Raw genomic sequence first — 20,073 nt, 5'->3', positions numbered from 1 at the left:
CCAACCAACCATTTAGAATTACACATATTCATGTCTGGAGTACACGCCCTTAAAGCCTCCATCCCCGGCGTAAACGCTTCCACAGATTAAAGTGGTTCTCTTACCAGGCAGTGAGAAAGCTCAGGCTACGGGTGCACAAAGACCACACTCAGAGACTCCAACATTACTCGATGAGAGAGGACACACCCAGTCAACACCACGGTTGACAATGCCTCGAGGACACTGCAACATTGGCCATGTCTAACTGTTGCTAACCCTTTCCCGGATTCCCCGCCCACCCAATACCACAGGAGAGGTTGGAGTATACAGTGCTGATTACCAGATGCTGGGAAGATATAAATGTACAGTGCTGGCTAATTTTACATCAACTTGACATAAGTCATCTGAGAAGAAGGAACCTCAGTTAGAAAAAAAAAAAAACACCTCTATACCACTAGGCTGTAGGCAAGCTTGCAAGACATTTTCTTAATTAGTTATTGATGTGAAAGGGTCTGACCCATTGTAGATGGTACCACCCTGGATTCTGGAAGAAAGCAGGCTGAGCAAGCCATGAGCGGCAAGTCAGTAAGCATCACTCCTCCTTGGCCTCTGCATCAGCTCCTGCCTCCAGGTTCCTGGCCTGTTTGAGTCCCTGCCTTGTCTTCCCTCAGTGGGCTAGGATTAAAGATATGTAAGACAAACAATCCCTTCCTTCCCTGAGCTCCTTTTGGTCATGGTGTTTCATCACAGCAAGAGTCACCCTAACCAAGATACACACACACACACACACACACACACACACACACACACACACACACAAACGGGGGCAGAAGACTCCCAAATAATTCATAAAGACATCCCATCCTCAAGATGAAATACAGCCAGATAGCCAAGTATGGTGGTTAAAAATTGTTATCCCGGCACTTGGGAGGTAGAAGGGAGAGGGAGAGGGAGAGAGAGAGAGGGAGAGGGAGAACGAGAGGGAGAGGGAGAGGGAGAGACAGACAGACAGACAGACAGACAGAGACAAAGAGAGACAGAGAGAGACTTTATAGAAAAGCAAAAAAGACTTCAGCTGGTTAATCAAGGTTAGCATCATCAAGGATAAGCCACATTAATAACATGTACTCTTTTTACATAACGTGTAGAACAGCACATTACCCCTTCACTCTGCCTCCCAAAACATCACCATCCAAGTCTAACCACGAGGAAAATATCAGATAAATCCTAAATGAAAAACATTACACAAAATACAACAATCATCTCCAAACTGCTAGTCATTCAAAGCGAGAAAAGAGAAGCTGGGACAGGGCTATTCCATGTAGTGCATCATTCCTGGGTGGGGTCCCAGAAAAATAACGACAAGAGAAGGGGACCCTGAGGACACTGGTACTTTATTTAACACAAGCTTGTCTCTGCCAGCGACAGGAAAGGGTGTGGGACCTCTCTGTACTAGTTTTATGACTTTTCTGTAAAATCGAGTATTTATTGGGGAACAGAGAAATCAGCCAACTTGGTATTACTCTACTACAAAATTTGCTATTTTGCTTAAAACTTTTGGTCTATTTTCATTTTTTAGAATGCACTAATATTCTTCTGTAGCTATAGGGACCTAACTAAGAAATTACTCTACATGCAGTTTTGATTCGTATTTTTTTTTGCATATAACATGATTTAATAATCATTTTGTTCCTTAATACATATTTCAAATATCCATGTATCTTAGTTTCATGGGGATCTACAGGTTAGAGCATAGAAACACATAAATAGTCTATGGTTTTGTTATGTGAGGAAAACCAAGTTGAATGTTTGAATATTTGTGTGCTTCAGCAGTGTGTGAAAAGTATGTGGACATTATTTTCACATCTGTTTCCTAATTGGACACTCTGGCCAACACTTGGACACTCCAATTGAACTCTCCAGGGATGAAGGGACTCTACACCATGCCCACCCCCAGCTGTTGGGAGTGGTCTCCTACAGGGATTGCCTTGGCCAAGGACAGCCACATGGTCAAACACTTTTCCTGAGATAGCTGGTCCTTCTTGACAACTTCAAGAGTTCCCTCAATTTAGGACTGCACATGACATAGCAGTGTCTGCGCTGAATGTGGCTCCTACCGGCTGTCCACAGAGCATCACCTTCGCCCTCTGCACAGTCCTGTGTGCTTGCTTTCACTTCACTTCGGTGCTGACCCCAAGAGCAAACCCTGATGAAACGCAGGCACAGTGGTCTAGATCTCTAAATCTGTCTCCAACCCTACTTACCGAGGACATCAAAGCTGTAACGCTGCTTCCTCCTGACCTGGGGGAGACCAAGAAATGACCTTGCCTGGCTCCATTATCCAGGTTTCCTGGATCAAGCCAGAATAAGCCAGTGGGAAATGATAGCAGAAGACTAGAAGGAAGGGAGAAGAGAAAAAATATGGGGTTGCAGGTATGGTCTCAGTGAACAGGAGCACAGGAGACCTTACCCCCTCTCTGCTGCTATTTAGGGACTACTGACAGATTCATGTTGAGGGACCATGTGTGCCTGCCAGGTTCCAATGAATGGTTTCAAAGCTCTGGTCACAAGGACCCTGTGGTTTAAACTCAGCAGTCACAACACAAGACAAAAAGTCACGAATGTGAAAAAGGGGACTTGTAGGGAGGAGTGTGGGGGAACTGGAGCAGGTGGGCGGCAGTAAGAGGATGGGGGAAAGAGAATAACCAGAATGCATTATACACATGTGCGAAATGGCCAAAAGACAAACTCAGTAATAAAGAAGACTCAGTAGAAACAAAAGGAGAAATTCAAATATATTTCAGTTATATTTGTTTCTTTTTACTGCCATCAGTATAAAGGAAGATCAAGCAACATTTAACCCCGGAGAAAGGCCCAGGAGTTACTCCATCACAACCACACTGGCAACTTAAATACAGAACTTAGACGCAGGTAATGGATATGTGGGTTTATAATTTGGGAGAGAAGGTAGTTCTCCAGCCATAACAACGTTTAACATGTTTATTATGACTTGAGTCAATTTAATTATATGCATTCACGTGAGTAAAGAATCTCAAAATTGTATTTGTAAAAACATTTAGGGTTAACCCTTTCAATTTGTTTTGCTCTTTTAGTTAATGTATCTTTAACAAGTACTGTGTACTTTTATTATTATGAGTTGAAGAACTATAAAGGGAAGAAGAAGAAGAAGAAGAAGAAGAAGAAGAAGAAGAAGAAGAAGAAGAAGAAGAAGAAGAAGAAGACAACGACAAGGAGGAGGAGGAAGAGGAGGAGGAAGAACTACTTCAGGGCTGTAGCTTCATGGAAGGGTGTTTGCCTACCATGTACAAGGCCCAGGGTTTGATCCTCACATTACACAAATAAAGCAAAACATCCATGACATCACAGTGTATAGTTGCTGCCTAACAGACATGTTCTATACATCTGTAAATCTCAATGTGGTGGTAAATCTGAGTTAGTATTGCACATTGGAAATACGGCTCAGGTAATTATTTTTTACTGTATATAATATTAATTCACTAGAATACTAATATAAATAGCCACATGTGTCCACCCTGTGGGAGAGAAGTTATAAAGTGGTTTTAAAAAAGTGAAATAAGTGTGTATCCACTCTCAATTAGTTCCTACAACTGATGTTAAAACTATCTTTTAAAATCTGTAATTGGACCTTATCTTGTTGCTAAAAACAAAAAAGAAAACAAACAACCATCAGAAAATTACTTCAGTACTTTCCAGTCACTCTGAGAAACCCAGACCCTAGACCAACATTTCTAGATGTGGGCACCTCTCTCCCTCTCCCTCTCTCCCTCTCTGTCTCTCTGTCTCTGTGTCTGTGTCTCTCTCTGTCTCTCCTCCCCCCCATCTCTCTCTCACACACATACACGCGCGCGCGCGCGCACACACACACACACACACACACACACACACACACACACACACACAGGGCCTCTGTCCAGGATGCAGCCTCCTCCCCTCAGATCCTTTTCTCCAGGCCTGTTGCTTCCTCAGGGAAGGGAAGCCTCCTCACACCAGGACCTCCATCCTCCTACTGTCCGCTCTCCACCCTGTGTACAGCTCCTGCGCAGCATTTCCCACAGCGGCTGCTTGACCTCGCCCTGTTGTGATTCTTGGATAGCTGTCTAGGCCCCTGGGCGTAGGCTGTGAGAACAAAGAGAGTATCTTCCAGGTACCTCTGCAGGCCAGACCATCACGTGATACAGCTCACCCAAGGAGCACTAAGCTCTCAGTGAACAAGTCACCAGCCACCACAGGGACAATAAACACTAGTTCAGCATCTGGGGTTTATCAGGCATAAAGGTGGCAACTGTTAATCCTTTTCATACAGGTGAGGAAACTAAGACACAGGAAAGTTGGGGTCTTGCCCAGGACACACAGCAGTTATTGGCAGAGGTAAGATCAACACCCCAGCATTCTGGTTCCAGTCCCTGTCCCCTAGCCACTAAGTACTGTGGCCTCCACATGGCTTAAGAGCAATGGCCTCTTCAGGGACGTGGGAGATGGGCCAGAGAACAGCCAAGGGCTGTGTCACGTGAGAGAGTCCATTGAGGTAGATCCCAGGGAGCCTGGTGTTGACTGAGGAGAGACAAGGGAGGGGCCCTCCTGGGAGATCTTGTATACACAGCTGTGTAAAGTGCCATGCAAGCTAAGCTCAGTAGCCAACAACCATGTGAAAAACAGGACACGGTGCTGTGTGCTCATAATCCAGGACTGAAGGGGTGCAGGCAAGCAGAGATTCTCGGGTTCCTATGAAAGAGCCTGTAGGAGAGAGCAAGACGGCTCAGCAGGTGCAGGTGCTCACTGCCCAGACTGATGGATGACCTAGGATCCATCTGGTGGACAGACAGAACAGACTACAGGAAGTTGTCCCCTGACCTCCCAACATGTGTGCAGTGACACACACACACACACACACACACACACACACACACACACACACGTGTCAAATGCAAAACACAGAAGGAAAACAAAGTAAAATAAGTAAACCTAATAAAACCATTTTTTAGGGAGGTGATTAATGATATCCAAGATTGGGGTTGGGTATTTAGCTCAGTGGTAAAGCACTTGCCTAGCAAGCACAAGGCCCTGGGTTCAGTCTTCAGCTCTGAAAAAAAAAAAAAAAAGATACCCAAGATTGATCTCTGACCTCTGTATGCATGTACACACACACACACACACACACACACACACACACACACACACACACTCACACACACACATACACACATTCACTGCCCTTGAGGGTGGATGGATGAATGATAGACAGATAGATAGACAGATAGACAGATAATAGATAGACAGACAGATAGATGGATAAACGGATAGATGGATAATCTCCTGGCTGGATGTAATGGAAAGTTGTGTGAGCAAAGCTGAAACATTTGGTAAAGATATCTTGACTTCTTTGACTCTCTAACCAACAAGGACTCTGAAGAGAAGAGACTATCCAAAAACACTACTGAGTCCAGAAAGGGACATCACACCCTGTCAGGCAAGAGGTTTGTCCAGTTCACCTTATGGATTTGTGTCATTTGAAGAACTAGAAAGGAATGTGACAACTGGCAAGGCCAACAAAGGTGAATATGCACTTAGCAAACACAGGGCCCTACTGTGCGCAGGGCCTGTTGGGTGCTTGTCAGATACTAACCCATAAGTAGCTACTCGAGAACATCACAGACTACTGGGACTGCTGCTATTAAAAATGTTTGGCACAAGCCCTTGGGTGATAAAATTTAATGGCACTCAAGTAATAAGAAATAGATCTAATGAGAGGCCTCGGGATTCTAAGCAAAGAAGCCCACTTCACCCAAGCCCTGAAGTTGAAAGTCTCCTGGTCAAAGGTCACACCGTAAACAACTCTCAGTTTGTACTCCACGTGATCTCTGTCGCTTTTGCTTGAACCATTCCAGAAAAAAATCAATAATGCGTTTTCTTTCTCTTTCCAAAAGATGACAAATGGATACACACTTGTGTCTGCTGGGGTTCTTCACAGCACCTTCCTTTAAACTGACTGGATGGGGTATTTAAATAAGGAACATACAAATGTTTTGTATTCATTTCCCCCCAGTAACTCAAAACCAGCTAAGACTGCGAGGATACCCACAGTGCTCCACACTCTCCAGCCTGAACAGACTCTATTTATACTTCCTTGAATCCCAGAAGTTCAAATCTCTGTGATGCTGGGTGATGCTTTATCCAAAGCCAATGTTTTGGACACACTAAATAAATAAACTCGGTGTGGAGAGCACTTCATTCCAGCTGACGACAAGCATAGCAGAAACTTGGCTGCCACTTAGAGCAACAAAGAGCAATTAAGGGACAAGCCACTGCAGAGCAAGGAAGGGCAATTAAAGTCAGAGCCACAGACAAGGGCTCGGATAGTGAATTCCCTGAAAGACAGAAACTGTGCCTTGAAGGCACGCTCCATCATCACAGTGGCCCACTGCTGTCCAGGGAAGCATGGACCAACAGCAGCCAGCAGTGCCACCAGCGCAACCCCAGGTCACCACAGTCAAGCCCAGGAGCATTCGGCTTTTTTGTCTAATTCAGTGTATTTAATGTGTGATATCAATGGCATGGCAGGTTAGAATTCCCAGGTAGGGAAATCCCCGTTGTTGGGCCTTGTCATCCTATGCCATGCTAGGACACTTTTTAACTTGCAAATGATGGCCCAGAAGGTCTGGGGTGGAGCCTGGGACAGTTCACTTCTCACGGATTCCAAGGAGGATGACTCTGATAGGTCACAAGGCCACACTATTAACAAGAAAAAGAAACGCTCAGAGCCCGCAGCTTGCCACCTAGTACATACTATCTGACTCCCTTAGCAATACTCTGACGTAACTTTATCTCCACAACAGTGAAAGCTGATATTCAGGAAATGCCTTTTCCTACTCCATCAGCTAATCATAAGGTTAGCTTAAACTTAATTCTGTCTCCCCCGAAACTATTCACCAAAAGCCCCAGAGGTGAGAGTCACAGATCTAAGACTATCACTTAGCCTTTTCTGAGATGAGACATTTCCATCTCCAACAAGGGCTAAAGGCAGACTGGACCAAATGATGTACTACATGAGGAAGTGTTCTGGAAACTATAAAGGCTGGGAAGATGGCTCAGTGTGTACACGCTTGCCATACAAGTCCTGAATCTGATGTCCAAACCCCACATAAAAGAGCCAGCTATGGTAGCACATGCTCGTAACCCTCCCCCCACTAAAAAGGAAGCCATTCAGTTCTAAGTTGGCTGCAGGCTTTCATTTCCTCCAGGAACCTAGTGTACTTCCATCACTGGCTGGTGTGTCATATGTACACTTTCAGTTCTGTCATACAGAAAAGTTAATGATGACTAAGCTTGAAATTTAACAGAATCAATGTAATGAGGGACGTGTTTATGGCTCCACCTGGGACATTCTTTTAAATTGAGATGGGGGAGGGTGTAGCTATTATTGATGTTTAAATAGAAATCCATGAATACTTGTCTAATTGATCCCCTTATGTTGGTCTCCTTCCTCCAAGGCATCAATGTATTTATTCACTCCATTGCACTAGGACAGTGTCACCTAGAACCAACATGACAAAAGGACACAGAACATCTTCCTGTTATATTAAGATAATACTGATTAATGCTGCGTGTTGGTGCACACCTTTAACCCCAGCACTCAGGAGGGAAAGGCAGTGGGATCTCTATGAGTCTGAGGACTTCCTGAGAGACATAGTAAAACCTTGTCTATAATGATGATGGTGACAACGACAATGATGATGATGATGATTCTCAGAGTTCCCCTGCAAAGTCCTTAGAGAACCCCTAAGGATCCACTAACCCCGCTTTGAGAACTGCTGCGTAAGTATTGTGGTGGAAACTTGGCCCCAGCTATGACGTTTTCAACTATAAACACACATATCTAAAATCACATGAAGATGGTCTAGATTAATGTGAGACTCCACTCTGGCAATACACATCATGTCACCACAAAAAACTACTGAGTCTCTGTCTTGTTCTCTCCATAAGAGACTACAGGCCTCAGATGGCCCATTATAAGTCTGTGTGTGCATGTGAATCAGACAAATTTTCCAATGGCAAGAAACCAGCTTGAGAAACAGACATTTTTCTCAAAATTGTCTTGCTGAGAAACAAGCTAGAATATTCTTTATGGTTCCCAAATTGCAGCTAAAGAGGATTTGACAGCTAAACAATTGCAAAGTCCTATAGTTCAATGAGAAGTGTAAGCAGTTGCACATTCATAAAAACTCTCTCAGTGGTGTACCTTAGAAACCCGCAAAAAAAGTTTCTGCTGATCTAAATGGTAACAGTAAGTGCACTGATTATGGCTTCTACTGGGAAAACTTAGTCAACAAATTATCAAGAGGAACATGTCTCACTGTACTAAGCAATCTGTTTTTATCACACTTCCGATCTCTTGGTTTTCAGTCATGAAGAACACAAAGGAAAAAAGGCAAAAGACTGTGGCACCCCAGAAATGATAAATCCCCATCTAACATGGCCTCTATAGAGAAGTTAGACAAATGAGTTGGGATTAGGGCCAAGGTCTTCATACAACTAACACTGTGGCTTTTGCTCAGAAATGTACATTTCTACAAGCGGAGCAAATGAACAACCTGTACGTAATACCCTGAGTCATCCATTAATGACACATCCGGGGCTGGGAGGATAGCTCAGAGAGTGAGAGTAGGAAGCGCTCGCGGAGCCAGTGTAAGGACCTGCATTCAGTCCCCGGAACCCATGGAAGGAAGGGAGGGAGGAAGGAAAGAAGGAAGGAAGGGAGGGAGGAAGGAAGGAAGGGAGGGAGGGAGGGAGGAAGGAAGGAAGGAAGGGAGGGAGGAAGGAAGGAAGGGAGGGAGGGAGGAAGGAAGGAAGGAAGGACGGACACACACACACAGAGAGAGAGAGAGAGAGAGAGAGAGAGAGAGAGAGAGAGAGAGAGAGAGATTGATTCCAGACTCCTTGGATGCATTCCACAGCTTGCAGATCTCCCAAGTCAGAACTTGAGGCCTCAGGAATCTACCCCTTTAAGGCAACCCCAGATGGTCTCTAGGCACACTAACATTCTACAGTCCTGAGTGAATCCCTGCATCTGTATTCTTAACTGCAAGATAGAACTGGCTATTACTACATTTTCCTAATGTAGGTATCAAAGGTCAATAAAAACATATATGGGGAGGAAATGCTTTTGAAAATTCCCTTACACTACATGAACATTTATAACCATCAAGACTTTACCAGCCACATTTCCACCAATTCTTCTGAAAACTAGAGAGAAAACAAGCACACAGATGTTATTCAACTGTTGTGCTGAAGCTTGGCTAACTGACTCACTGTGGTCGAGTGCTCCAGTTAATGGGTAGCACAACATTCTTGTCACTGCTCTGCAAAACCTTCCTAGACTCTTTCTCTCCTTAGTAAATGCGTAACTTAAGTTTAGACACCAATGTTGAATCAACGTTTTGATTATCTGTCTATTCTTCCAGGGCAGACTTAATGCTTATATAAATAACCTATGGTCTGTCTATCTTGACCTCAAAAGCCCAACGTTTCTTGTGTTTTGGTGGGTAAAGGAACATATATCATGGTCAATGAAAGCAAGTTTAGTTTATCCAAAGACAGACATATAGTTATAAGTTATCCTTCAAAAGCTTATATGTTTATATGTTGTTTGGGACTTGAAATGCCACTGTTTCTAGCAAAAAAAAAAAAAATAACAAGTTATGGATCATGACTAGGTCCTCTGGCTTGTCTCCTAAGCCTGTAATACAGATGAAATATATCTGCTTTTCTTTAAACCCTTTCTCCCTCTCCCTCTCTTTCTCCCTCCCTCCTTCTTCCCCCTCCTTCTCTCTCCCTCCCATTTTTCAATGATATTTATCAAGCTCAAAAATAATACTGCCTATAAAATGATCTTAATTCTAAATATTAGTATCAGGAAAAGAAAAAGTAGTTGGAAGAAAATAAGGAGTTGGCAGACCAAAATTTCTGTCCATATTCTGGCATGGTTGGTGGCCTCCAGTTATCTATTATCCGTGGTGTTTAACACACTCAGCATGCCCACAACAGCAACTGCCCAGCACGCTCAGCATGCCCACAACAGCTACTGCTCAGCACGCTCAGCATGCCCACAACAGCTACTGCCCAGCACACTCAGCATGCCCACAACAGCTACTGCTCAGCACGCTCAGCATGCCCACAACAGCTACTGCTCAGCACGCTCAGCATGCCCACAACAGCTACTGCCCAGCACGCTCAGCATGCCCACAACAGCTACTGCTCAGCACGCTCAGCATGCGCACAACAGCTCCTGCTCAGAGCCCTGATGAAGATGTTATGGAGATAGGGAAGTGGCCAAGGAGAACTAGAAGAGAAGTGAAAAGGGTGTTCAAAAAAGTGGTTACGTCCAGAGAAAGAGGCTCCGTGGAGTACAATCAGCTGGGCTATAAAAAGCACAACAGGAGTCGCAGAACATACCACGAGGCAGAAGAGAAGGAGTAAAAGAAAACAAGAGCAGACGAAGCACCTGCAAGCGTCGCCACGGCCATATTTAGGGCAAGACAGCATAGTTGCCGAAGCTCAAGAACTCTTGGGACAAATGAAGAAGGCTTGTTTCCTCTCCTTTATATATCCTGGCTGGACCACACCTGAGCTGTGTGTGCCAAAGCGGGAGAGAGCTCAGGACTGCGTTTATGATTCCGAACTCAAATTACAACAGGCTCAGTACGGGTTCTGCTTAGGCATGCTGGCTTTCCTTCATCCTGTCCCTTCACAGCAGCCTCCTCTATCTCCGTCACCCAATCAAATTGCTATCCCAGGTTTTCTCTCACCCCTGAGGTTAGACCCAAGCATCAAGCATATTCAGATTCCTCACATTCTGAGTTTATAACTGACTGCTCTGTCTTCTCACCTTGCTCTTTCCCAACTCAAAGAATGATTCTAACTAGAAACAGAATGTATCATGTATTCATTCAAGTAACCGAATGCGGGTGAGTGTCAGGTACAGACGGTCAAAGGCCCACGAGAAACGCAACAGGCCTGGGTTCCTCAATGCTCCATGCCTATTACAGCATAAGAAACAAATACGCTAGAGACAAATTTTAGACTGTTCTAGGATTGAAGATAGCCTGGTCATTTTTAAATAAAATGCTAACACTGTAGGTAGGCAGATATTCAACTTGAAGATCAACAACGTCGATCCAAACCTGACGGAGATGGTTATTCCGAACACTCTTCATGTTGTAGTCTAAGGGTGGGGGATGGGAAGGGGAAAAGAACTAAGAGCATTAACCCTTCACACTCAAGTCTCAGGAGACCAAGGCCAACTTCTGTTTCTGGGAAGAAACCCTTTTGTGGAAAGGTAAAAGGAGCTTTCAGTCAGCCACTATGGACAGCAAAAGCCTGTGTCACAGAGCAGATCTCTACCTTCACAATTATGGGAGAAAGTCACAAGTCACAACAGCCATGCTCCAGAGGGTGTGCCTGGAGCATGCAGTGCACTACACTTGAAAGCTGCCAATCCTGTCGAAACTATTAACAGGGAGCAAGGGTAGTTCAGACAAACACCTGCGCCCAACACAACTTTAGCAGTGAACATGTTAGTTCGAACTGGATCTGGAGCCCAGGGGAGGCATTTTGTGCCCAACGCTGCTCTACTTCGGATTGCACATTATCTACACAGAGCTTTATGAGCCAAAACTCTTGGTCCACAGGGCAGTGCTATGAGGAGGTGGTAAATTTGAGAGTCTACCTCATGAGAGACTCATGACTCATAGATGGCGTTCACTCAAGGGGGACTAAGGGCCCCTGAGCTCCATCTATGTTTTCTTTATCCATCTCCATCCCGGTTCCCCACCACAGACACCCAGTGTTCTCAGCAGAGGCCCAAAGCAATGGAACCTCCAGTACCATGGTCGGCTCAGGCCTTTCTCTTAGCAACTTAGCTGCCAACATAGCTCATCTCAGCCAGAGAAAGCTGGCACCGGCCTTAAAGGACACTGAAAGTGGTTCTTGCTTTTCTGTCTTGCTGTTTCCTTAGTCCTGTTGAGTACCACAGCAGCATCATGACCAGGGCTCAAAGCATAGGTCCTGGGATCAAGGATCACTCCGGCAAGCAAGGCTAGGACAAGATCCCCCTTTCTACATTTACTCTGGTGTAACTACACCCTTTTCATTAATAAGAGGAAAATCAGAGCAAAGTGCAAGACTCTATCACCGCTGTTTCACTCTCCCTCTGCAGGCACCCCTGTGATTATCCTGTTGTGTTTGAATTCTGTGGCTAGAGAGTGGGGGGCCCTCTCCCCAGGATGCAATTAGTCCAACCTGATTCTTCAGCTTCCTGCAAAATGCTTAACCTGAAAAAAAGAAATAAGATAAATCCAATAATTACAGCTGTCTCCGGAGAACGAGTCCCAGATTGGTGGCGGCAGTTGTCAAACTCCTTGAGGGCCACAGACGGACAGTTATTACAGCAGGGGAGGAAAAGAGACAAAAACAGGTTTCACCGCCAGCTCGGTCCTGAACTAAGAGCTTCAGCGATAAATTGACCAGTTTGGATTTTATGTCTCAGTAGTTCACCAAACGATATGATACTGGGGCTGGAGGGAAGATGCAGCAGTTAGGCCTCACTTGTTGCTCTTGGAGAGGACCCAGGAGGCTCAGTTCCCAGCACCCATGTGGTGCCTCATAACCATCTGTAAACTCCAGCTTCAAGGGTTACGACACCCTCTTCTGGCCTCTGTGGGTACCACGCACACCCATGGGGTAGTGTATAAACATCTGTAGAGGCTAATGTTCACACGCATATATTAAAAATGTATAAATCTTTTAAAAATTATCTGAAGCAAGTATTCTAACTCAGTATATGTTACAAAGAAACATCCCATATTCAAATGTAGCAAATATTCAGAGTTAATCTGCTTGAGGAAATTCTAGGGCACCTCCATGACAACTTCTCAGCGGCTTCACATTCAAAGCCATTTGTAATGATGGATGCCATCCAACCAGCTGACTGAAGGTGTCAAAGAGGGAAACCTGTATCTACAGGTGGACTTTTGCCAACGTCTATAGTAGGCCTATAAACAAATTAGCAAAACTGAATCCAGCAACTGGAAACCCTTTAAAGACTTAGAGTAAGTGTATAAACATGTTTTATATTCGAATTTCAAAACTATTCAGTGTGTGTTTATTGACTATCTCATAGTATGCTAAGTACCCAAGGGTACTGGAAGTAATTTAAGTAGTCGTATAACACTTCAGATCTTCCAGAAAGAAGGAAAAAACAAAACAAAACAAAACAAAAAAACATCACCAACAACAAGAAGACTCACTATTCTCAAACTAAATAAATGCCCATCAATATCATATGGTGACATACAATACAAAATTATACCCTGGATGCAACAGTCTGTGGTTTGGAAGACTTCTCCTTTGAACCTCAGACTTATTTTTAAAAACTAAGGATATGACACCATCTCTTAAGTCTAGGAATTCTGGTTCCCAAAGTGCTACGATGTCTGCATGGAACCTTAAATACAGAAGAAATGGAAATGATTACAAAACAGAGACTTCACACATCAGAAAGGAGATTTTTCAGCAAAGCGCTGCTCAGTCATAATATGTCACAGTATGTTTCAGGGTACACTATGCACAGAAAGCTGTGATTTGCACATAATATAAAATAAGTACATCTTCCTTTGGTTCTGAATTTATTTGCCCGCATCCACTGCTTCATATGAATGCCTGTGAAATTATCCTCTGTGCTGGGAATGCTCCCGTTTTAACACAACAAAACTGGGCTTGGGGAGAATAACACGGGCCCTCTCCCCCCCCACCCCCCCCCAAAAAAATTTTAGAACCACAAGACTCAGACTTTCTGACCCTAGGAAGATCGAGAGTGAAAAACCACCGTCCTGTTTCCAAAAGTTGCCTGTGGATCCTGCAACTGTCCCAAGAAAACAGCAGAGGAGCAGAGCAGGCAGCCTTGGCCAGCAACACACACAGTGCTACAGCCTGTGGCTAAAAGAGCGGGACTGAATCCCAGCCTGCTTCCCGGTCACACTATGTGAATATCCATGGAGTTTCTAAGCAACTGCTAGGAAATACCATGACAGAGCCAAACCATAAAGTTCCTGGTAGTCTACAAAGCTGTGGTGAACCTTTTCAACTGCAATGAATTCATCTAAAGCCATGAGCACCTGCACCCTGAACCAGGCCACCCAAAAGGTTACAAATGTCGCTGCGCTATGCTAAGACTAACTGGTTTTTTGCTTGCTTGCTTGCTTGCTTGCTTGTTTGTTTGTTTGTTTGTTTCCGGCTCTAAATAACCTTGTACCCTCTACAGGAGGAGGAGAGTATTTCCTGGTGACTATTTTAGCAGCTGCCAGTTCCTGCTGGGCGAGGGGCAGGGACCCTGCAGGTCACCGCGTGTTGGGGCAGGAGGCACCCACGCTCTCTGGCGCCCGGTGCTGACCGCGCTCTCTGCTCTCCCTCGCTTCCCTCCCCCAGTGTCGGGTCGCGGCGGCGAGCGCTGACCTACCAGCGACAGCACTTTGTAGGTGTTGGGGTCCTTGGCAGTGCGTGCGCGCTCCGCCTTCTCCAGCGGCTCCTCCCCTACGTCCATGGGCGTTAGCAGCGAGGCTGCGGCTAGAGTCTCCGGATCTCGGCCGTTCCCCGCCGGGCCATGCCGGGGCCCGTGCCCTGCTTGGTCGCCTTCCCGCTCCATCGCCCTGCTCTGCCCCCGCGGCCTGAGCTTTAATAGGCTCGCAGCCCCGCCCCGCGCCGCCCCCGCCCGACCCTTGGCTCCGGGCGCTCCCGGCCCGAGCCGCTCAACGCCCCGGATTCTTTGGCTTCCTGTCTGATTTCGGGCCCAGGGTGCGTGGGTTATTTTGGGTCCCTGACGTGGGCGTGTCTTTAACTTCCACCCCAAACTCTCTTCCCGCCCGCGATCGTGGCACCCTACGAACCCTTGCAGGAATCGCTCCGCGAGGGCTGGACTGGAATTGCTGTGTGGTCTGCAGAGGGCATGAGATCATGGAACCCCCGAAATAGAGCCCTGAGAGGATGCAGAGACCCGAGGTCTCAAAGGCAGGAGACTACCAGCCCGGCGCTTTTCACCGGGGAAATGCAAATGAGAGCGTGGAGAGGTGACTTTGTTTTTCTCCCACGAGCGCAAACAAGAATTCTCTGCCTCCAGCTGCTAAACGTGGGACAGAGGGTTTACACAACACTGATGGGTTTGCACAAGCACACAGATGGAACCTGTGGCTTCTGGGGTTGCTATCTTAATATATTTACTAATTAGTTATTTCAGACTTCCGGAGGTTTCCAGGCCAGCACTTTAGTTGGTGAGCAGTAGTACAGAGTCTAACTCTATTTGATATGCAAAGCAGAACGGAAGCAATGGGATATAACTCTTGATGGCTTTTGTGTCACCTTTGATTCTTCAGCTTTTACAAGCCCCTACCCATGAGCAGAACCACACCTCCCAGTACCCCAACGTGACCAGACAGTGACTAAGAAGAAACATACATTCACAAATCATCTTTTATTTGCCTTGTTTACGTACATATATACATTTACATATGAAAGTAGATGTTTAACGCGTGTAAATTGGATTTTTCCCCCTTTAAAACTGTCAACACTGGACAGGGCAGTTCAACCAGTAGATACAGTACTGAAGCAAGCTTGAGGACCTGAGTGCAAATTCCAGACTCTGAGGGGGGGAAAAACCAAACCCTGTAAATCTTAGCTTGTAATCACAAAGACAGATAGATGGATCGCTTTCCCGCCCCTCCAACCCCACCCCCACCCCAGCCCGGCATACCTGGCCAGCCAGCCAAGCCTCCTTGCTAAATTCCAGGCTAAACTGTATCCAAAAAGGTTGAGCCACCCTCCGGAAGAATGGCTGCCAAGGTAGTTTCGACCTCCACTTTCTTGCATGTGTGCTATTGCAGAAGCGAGCACACGCATGCGCACGCGCGCACGCGCGCGCGCACACACACACACACACACACACACACAGAGAGAGAGAGAGAGAGAGAGAGAGAGAGAGAGAGAGAGAGAGAGAGAGAGAGAGAACAATGTGGAGACTTTCGATTTATACTGATTTAATCCGATCAGACATTCAATAACGAATCTTTCAACACTCTGAATGCCATATGTATATATGAAGAATTAATAAAATGTATTTCTCTCTCAGAGGGGGAAAGTGAAGCAAGGGGGTAGAGAAGGACCAACACAGAGGGAAGGGTCTACATATAGGTAAGAAAGTCACCTGTATGCAACAGAGCCACACATAGCGTATGAGAGGTTAGCAGAACAGATGGTACAGACGGTAGAAGAAAAAGCACCCCTAAAAGCAATCTTTATTTTTTAATAATTGTCACCACTGAGTCAGTTCACAAACCACCCATGAGAAAAAGGTTTTTTCACTATTTTGTAGTCAAACATACTTTTTTTTAACCCCAAACTTCGTTTCAATTTTTAATTTGACTGTTTCCAGAAACCAGATTCGAAGGGCAAAGTTTTGCTTTGCTGAAACTGGCTAAATACATGTCAGAACTTCTCAAAAGCGCTTAGCAGACACTTTACAAAGCAGACTTGAATCTGAAGCAAAGAATGGAATAAGTGTATTGTTGGCAACCAATGATGAATATGCTGTGCTCACTGGAAAAGCTGTCTGCAAGGTCACAATGTGTCAAGCATCTGAGGACCACCAGGAACAATAAATGAATTAGGCAGTCACCTACAGACAGGACAGAAAGTGAACAAATAGGCCCATTGGTAATGGTTGCCATGGTTAAACAAGGATTATAAGCCTAAAGTAGAGGCTCGGGTGTTTTAAAACACATCCTCAGGGTGGACCTGGGAGACAGGCCACCAGGATGTGCCTTCTGCCTGCACCCGTTGGCTTTTTAGAAGTAGTTATGAGATTTCGAAAATCAGAAGAAACGGCCACGTCCTGCACACCGCTCATGGTTAGCCTCTGCACTGCCTTTGATGAAGTCTCACCTCAGTCTTATTTAATTCTGAGTGGTCAGGGCCACAGCATCTCATTCCAAATTACAATAAGGTCACATAAAACAAGCAACACAGCTTCTCCAGGTACACCAAAGGTGGAAAATTAGCGTTTGATCTTTAGGCCTAAATCATCTGCTTCCAGGACCCAGAAGTCACTTAGCACAAGAGCAAAGACGATACTTTAAGAATGGAAAATGGGCCAGGCATGGTGGTGCACACCTTTAAGCCAAGCACTCAGGAGGCAGAGGCAGGCAGATTGCTTGTGAGTTGGAGGCCAGCCAGCCTGGTCTACAAAGTGAGTCTAGAACAGCCAAGGCTACACAGAGAAACCCTATCTCAAAAAATAAATAAACAATGGAAAACGTTTTTTATTTTATAGTAACATGTAACTATGTAAACGTGCCCATCTTGGTACCAGAAGTGGTAGGTGTTGCTAAAGGCAAAATACCAAATTGAACCGGTCCATCTGCAGTGGGACTATGGCATCTCAAGGCTGAGAGACTGTGAAATGCTTGATGAGTTTAGCAGCCACCACCGCATTCTCCAGCTCTCTCCACTTGGCCACGGAAACACCAAAAACATCAAGGCAGGTCTGAAAGGAGAAAGTCATATTAGATTTTCATCTGTATGAGGCCCAGGGGGAAAAAATAATAATAATAACATCATGGGCTTTGTTTATTTTTAAATTTTTGTATGGCATCCTCGTCTGTCTTTCTCCCTTCTATTTTTAAATAGAACCCTCTGCTTCAAAGATTGCGTAACTCTGAGTCCCTGAGTCCCTTCACTTAGAAACTGATATGAAGTTGCACTGTTGCCTCTCACGACGGCCAAGGAGCTGTTCTGCATTTCCCCGAACTTTATCTGAAAATCCCAATGCATTCTTTCCATAGTTAAATCACCCAGTCACCATGCCTAAGGGAGTACAGAGCTATTTCATAAATTATGTGTATTTTATACATAATTTTGAGGAAGAGAGCTGTTTGGGGCATTCGTTCGACGAGAGGTCAGGAAGGCAGCTCTTCACGTTCACGTTAGGACTGTATCTAATCTTTTGTCACCACCAACGTCCCATCCCCATTGTCCCTCATTTCAAACAACCCCTGGCATCGCTAGATAATTGAAATCTACTGACTTCATAAAATGTATTAGCACATGTTAACATGATTATTAACCTGTAACTTATTCATAATAGTTTCACTAATGTGTATGCTATAAGCATTCATCCATACAGTTGAGGAGCTACTGACATATTCAGTTTTAGAAATCTGAAGAGGTTTCCTCCTCCATGTTTGTAGTCCAGACCTGCTTCTGAGCTGGAGAGATGGCTCGGGAGTTAAGAGCACATGCTGATCTTACAGAGAAGTGAAGTTCTGTTTTGAAATGATTTCTGTCTATAGCTCCAGCTCCAGGGGTACCAAATGCTTCTGGCCTCCAGGCCTCCAAGAGTACTGACACTTGTATGCACACACGCACGCACGCACGCACGCACACACAGACACCCTTAAAAATAATAAAAATAAAGCTAAAAACACTGCTTCTGCTTCATATGAAGTTCATGTAAATGGTATGCTGCAATAAGTGGCCTCATTCACTTAGCAGAACCTTTAGCCGCCCAGCTGTGCATCCACATACGTCACTGGTTCTTTACTGAGAAGTATATTGTTGAATGGATATACCACATTGTATCTTTTCACCAGCCACTGAATATGTGTATGATTCCCAGTTTGAACTATTGTGAACAACACTGTCATGGATACTCACACTCTGTCCTTCCTTGAGAATTGGTACTTTCACTTCTGCTGAGTAAATAACTGAGACTAGAAATGGGATTGCTGATGTCAAATGTGTTTTAACTTTTAAAAAGACCCAGCATGTTCCCTACTCTTCTTATTGCTGTGAGAAAAGACCTGACAAAAGCAACAAAAGGATGGCTTTATTCTGAGACAGACGAATCACTATGAAGTTGAGGCCAGCATGGTCTACAAAACAAGTCCAGGCCAGCCAAAGCTACACAGTAGACACTGTCTAGAAAAACGAAACAAAACAAAAAGGTCTTGAATTTCATAAGTATAGTTATCTGTAGCTACACATTGCCTCCAACATAGACTTTATACTGTACCCATATACATTATATTACATTACATATGTTGTATATATAACTGTGAATGTAATATAAAGTAGAAGGGAAAATAGTTGTTATTGAGAGAACTGGCCAATTTTATATTGGATTTAGGGGGAGTTTGCAGACCCCTTAATACTTGTGTAATTAGAAATCTACAACAGAGACTTACATGTTGGTAATCAGATGTTTCCTATATTTCTTTCAATTTTTGCTTTGTTTTTGTTTTGAGACAGGGTTTCTCTGTGTATCCTTGGCTGGCCTGGACTCACTTTGTAGACCAGGCTGGCCTCGAACTCACAGAGATCCACCTGCCTCTACCTCTCTGAGTGCTGGGATTACAAACCTGTGCCACCGTGCCCAGCAGCACATTTGTTTCCATTTTTAAATAGTCAAAATTGAGACAATACTTTTAAAATATCACGGAGGCCACAAAGAGTACTATGACAGCCAGCGACAGATGCAGATTCACAATTTGCAAACTCTCCTGCGGATGTGCCAGGTGGACCCGCAGAGAAACACACTGGTGTCCCTTTGCTTTGAACTCTAGGCTAGGGGCTCTCTGCCAGCACCAGCCTCCACTCTGTAAAGGCAGAATCACCTTGTCACAATCACTTTCTGTCTCCTTAGGGTGACTCAGATAAAAACTACACAACCAAGTGCATGGAAGTGAGTTAAGGTCAGAGATGGCTGGGGAGGGCTAGTTCGCCACTGTATAATTGATGTGTTGTCCTGGAACAATGAGAGTTTCGTGCTAGATAACAAAGATAACAAGTGTCATCTATAATCTCTATGGCTCCTTATTCAGTGTCAGAATTCTCTGAGTATAATTCAATCTCTATGGGCAGCTTTACCTGGGACAAGAAGTTGCTGGCAGAGGACCATTCTTTCTACTTATGGTGGGCACTGTGCCTCTCTTCCTCTGTAAATCCTCTGAAGTT

At 44.9% G+C, this 20,073-nt stretch overlaps 1 protein-coding gene across 1 annotated transcript in view; it reads right to left on the bottom strand.

Annotated features, from left to right (window-relative positions):
- Positions 1 to 14,754, bottom strand: part of ENPP1 (ectonucleotide pyrophosphatase/phosphodiesterase 1) — a 57,478-nt gene extending 42,724 nt beyond the window's left edge. Inside the window, exon 1 of the mRNA XM_084776092.1 lies at positions 14,531 to 14,754. Coding sequence (XP_084632218.1) covers positions 14,531 to 14,716 — 186 coding nt within the window. The 5' untranslated portion in view covers positions 14,717 to 14,754. The remainder of the gene's footprint in view (positions 1 to 14,530) is intronic.
- Positions 14,755 to 20,073: the final 5,319 nt, after the last annotated feature.

This window comes from Acomys minous (assembly GCF_964271855.1).
Source record: "Acomys minous genome assembly, chromosome: 3".
NCBI lineage: Eukaryota > Metazoa > Chordata > Mammalia > Rodentia > Muridae > Acomys > Acomys minous.
The sequence above is the reverse complement of the archived record's forward strand: the minus strand, read 5'-3'. Positions and strand labels throughout refer to the sequence as shown.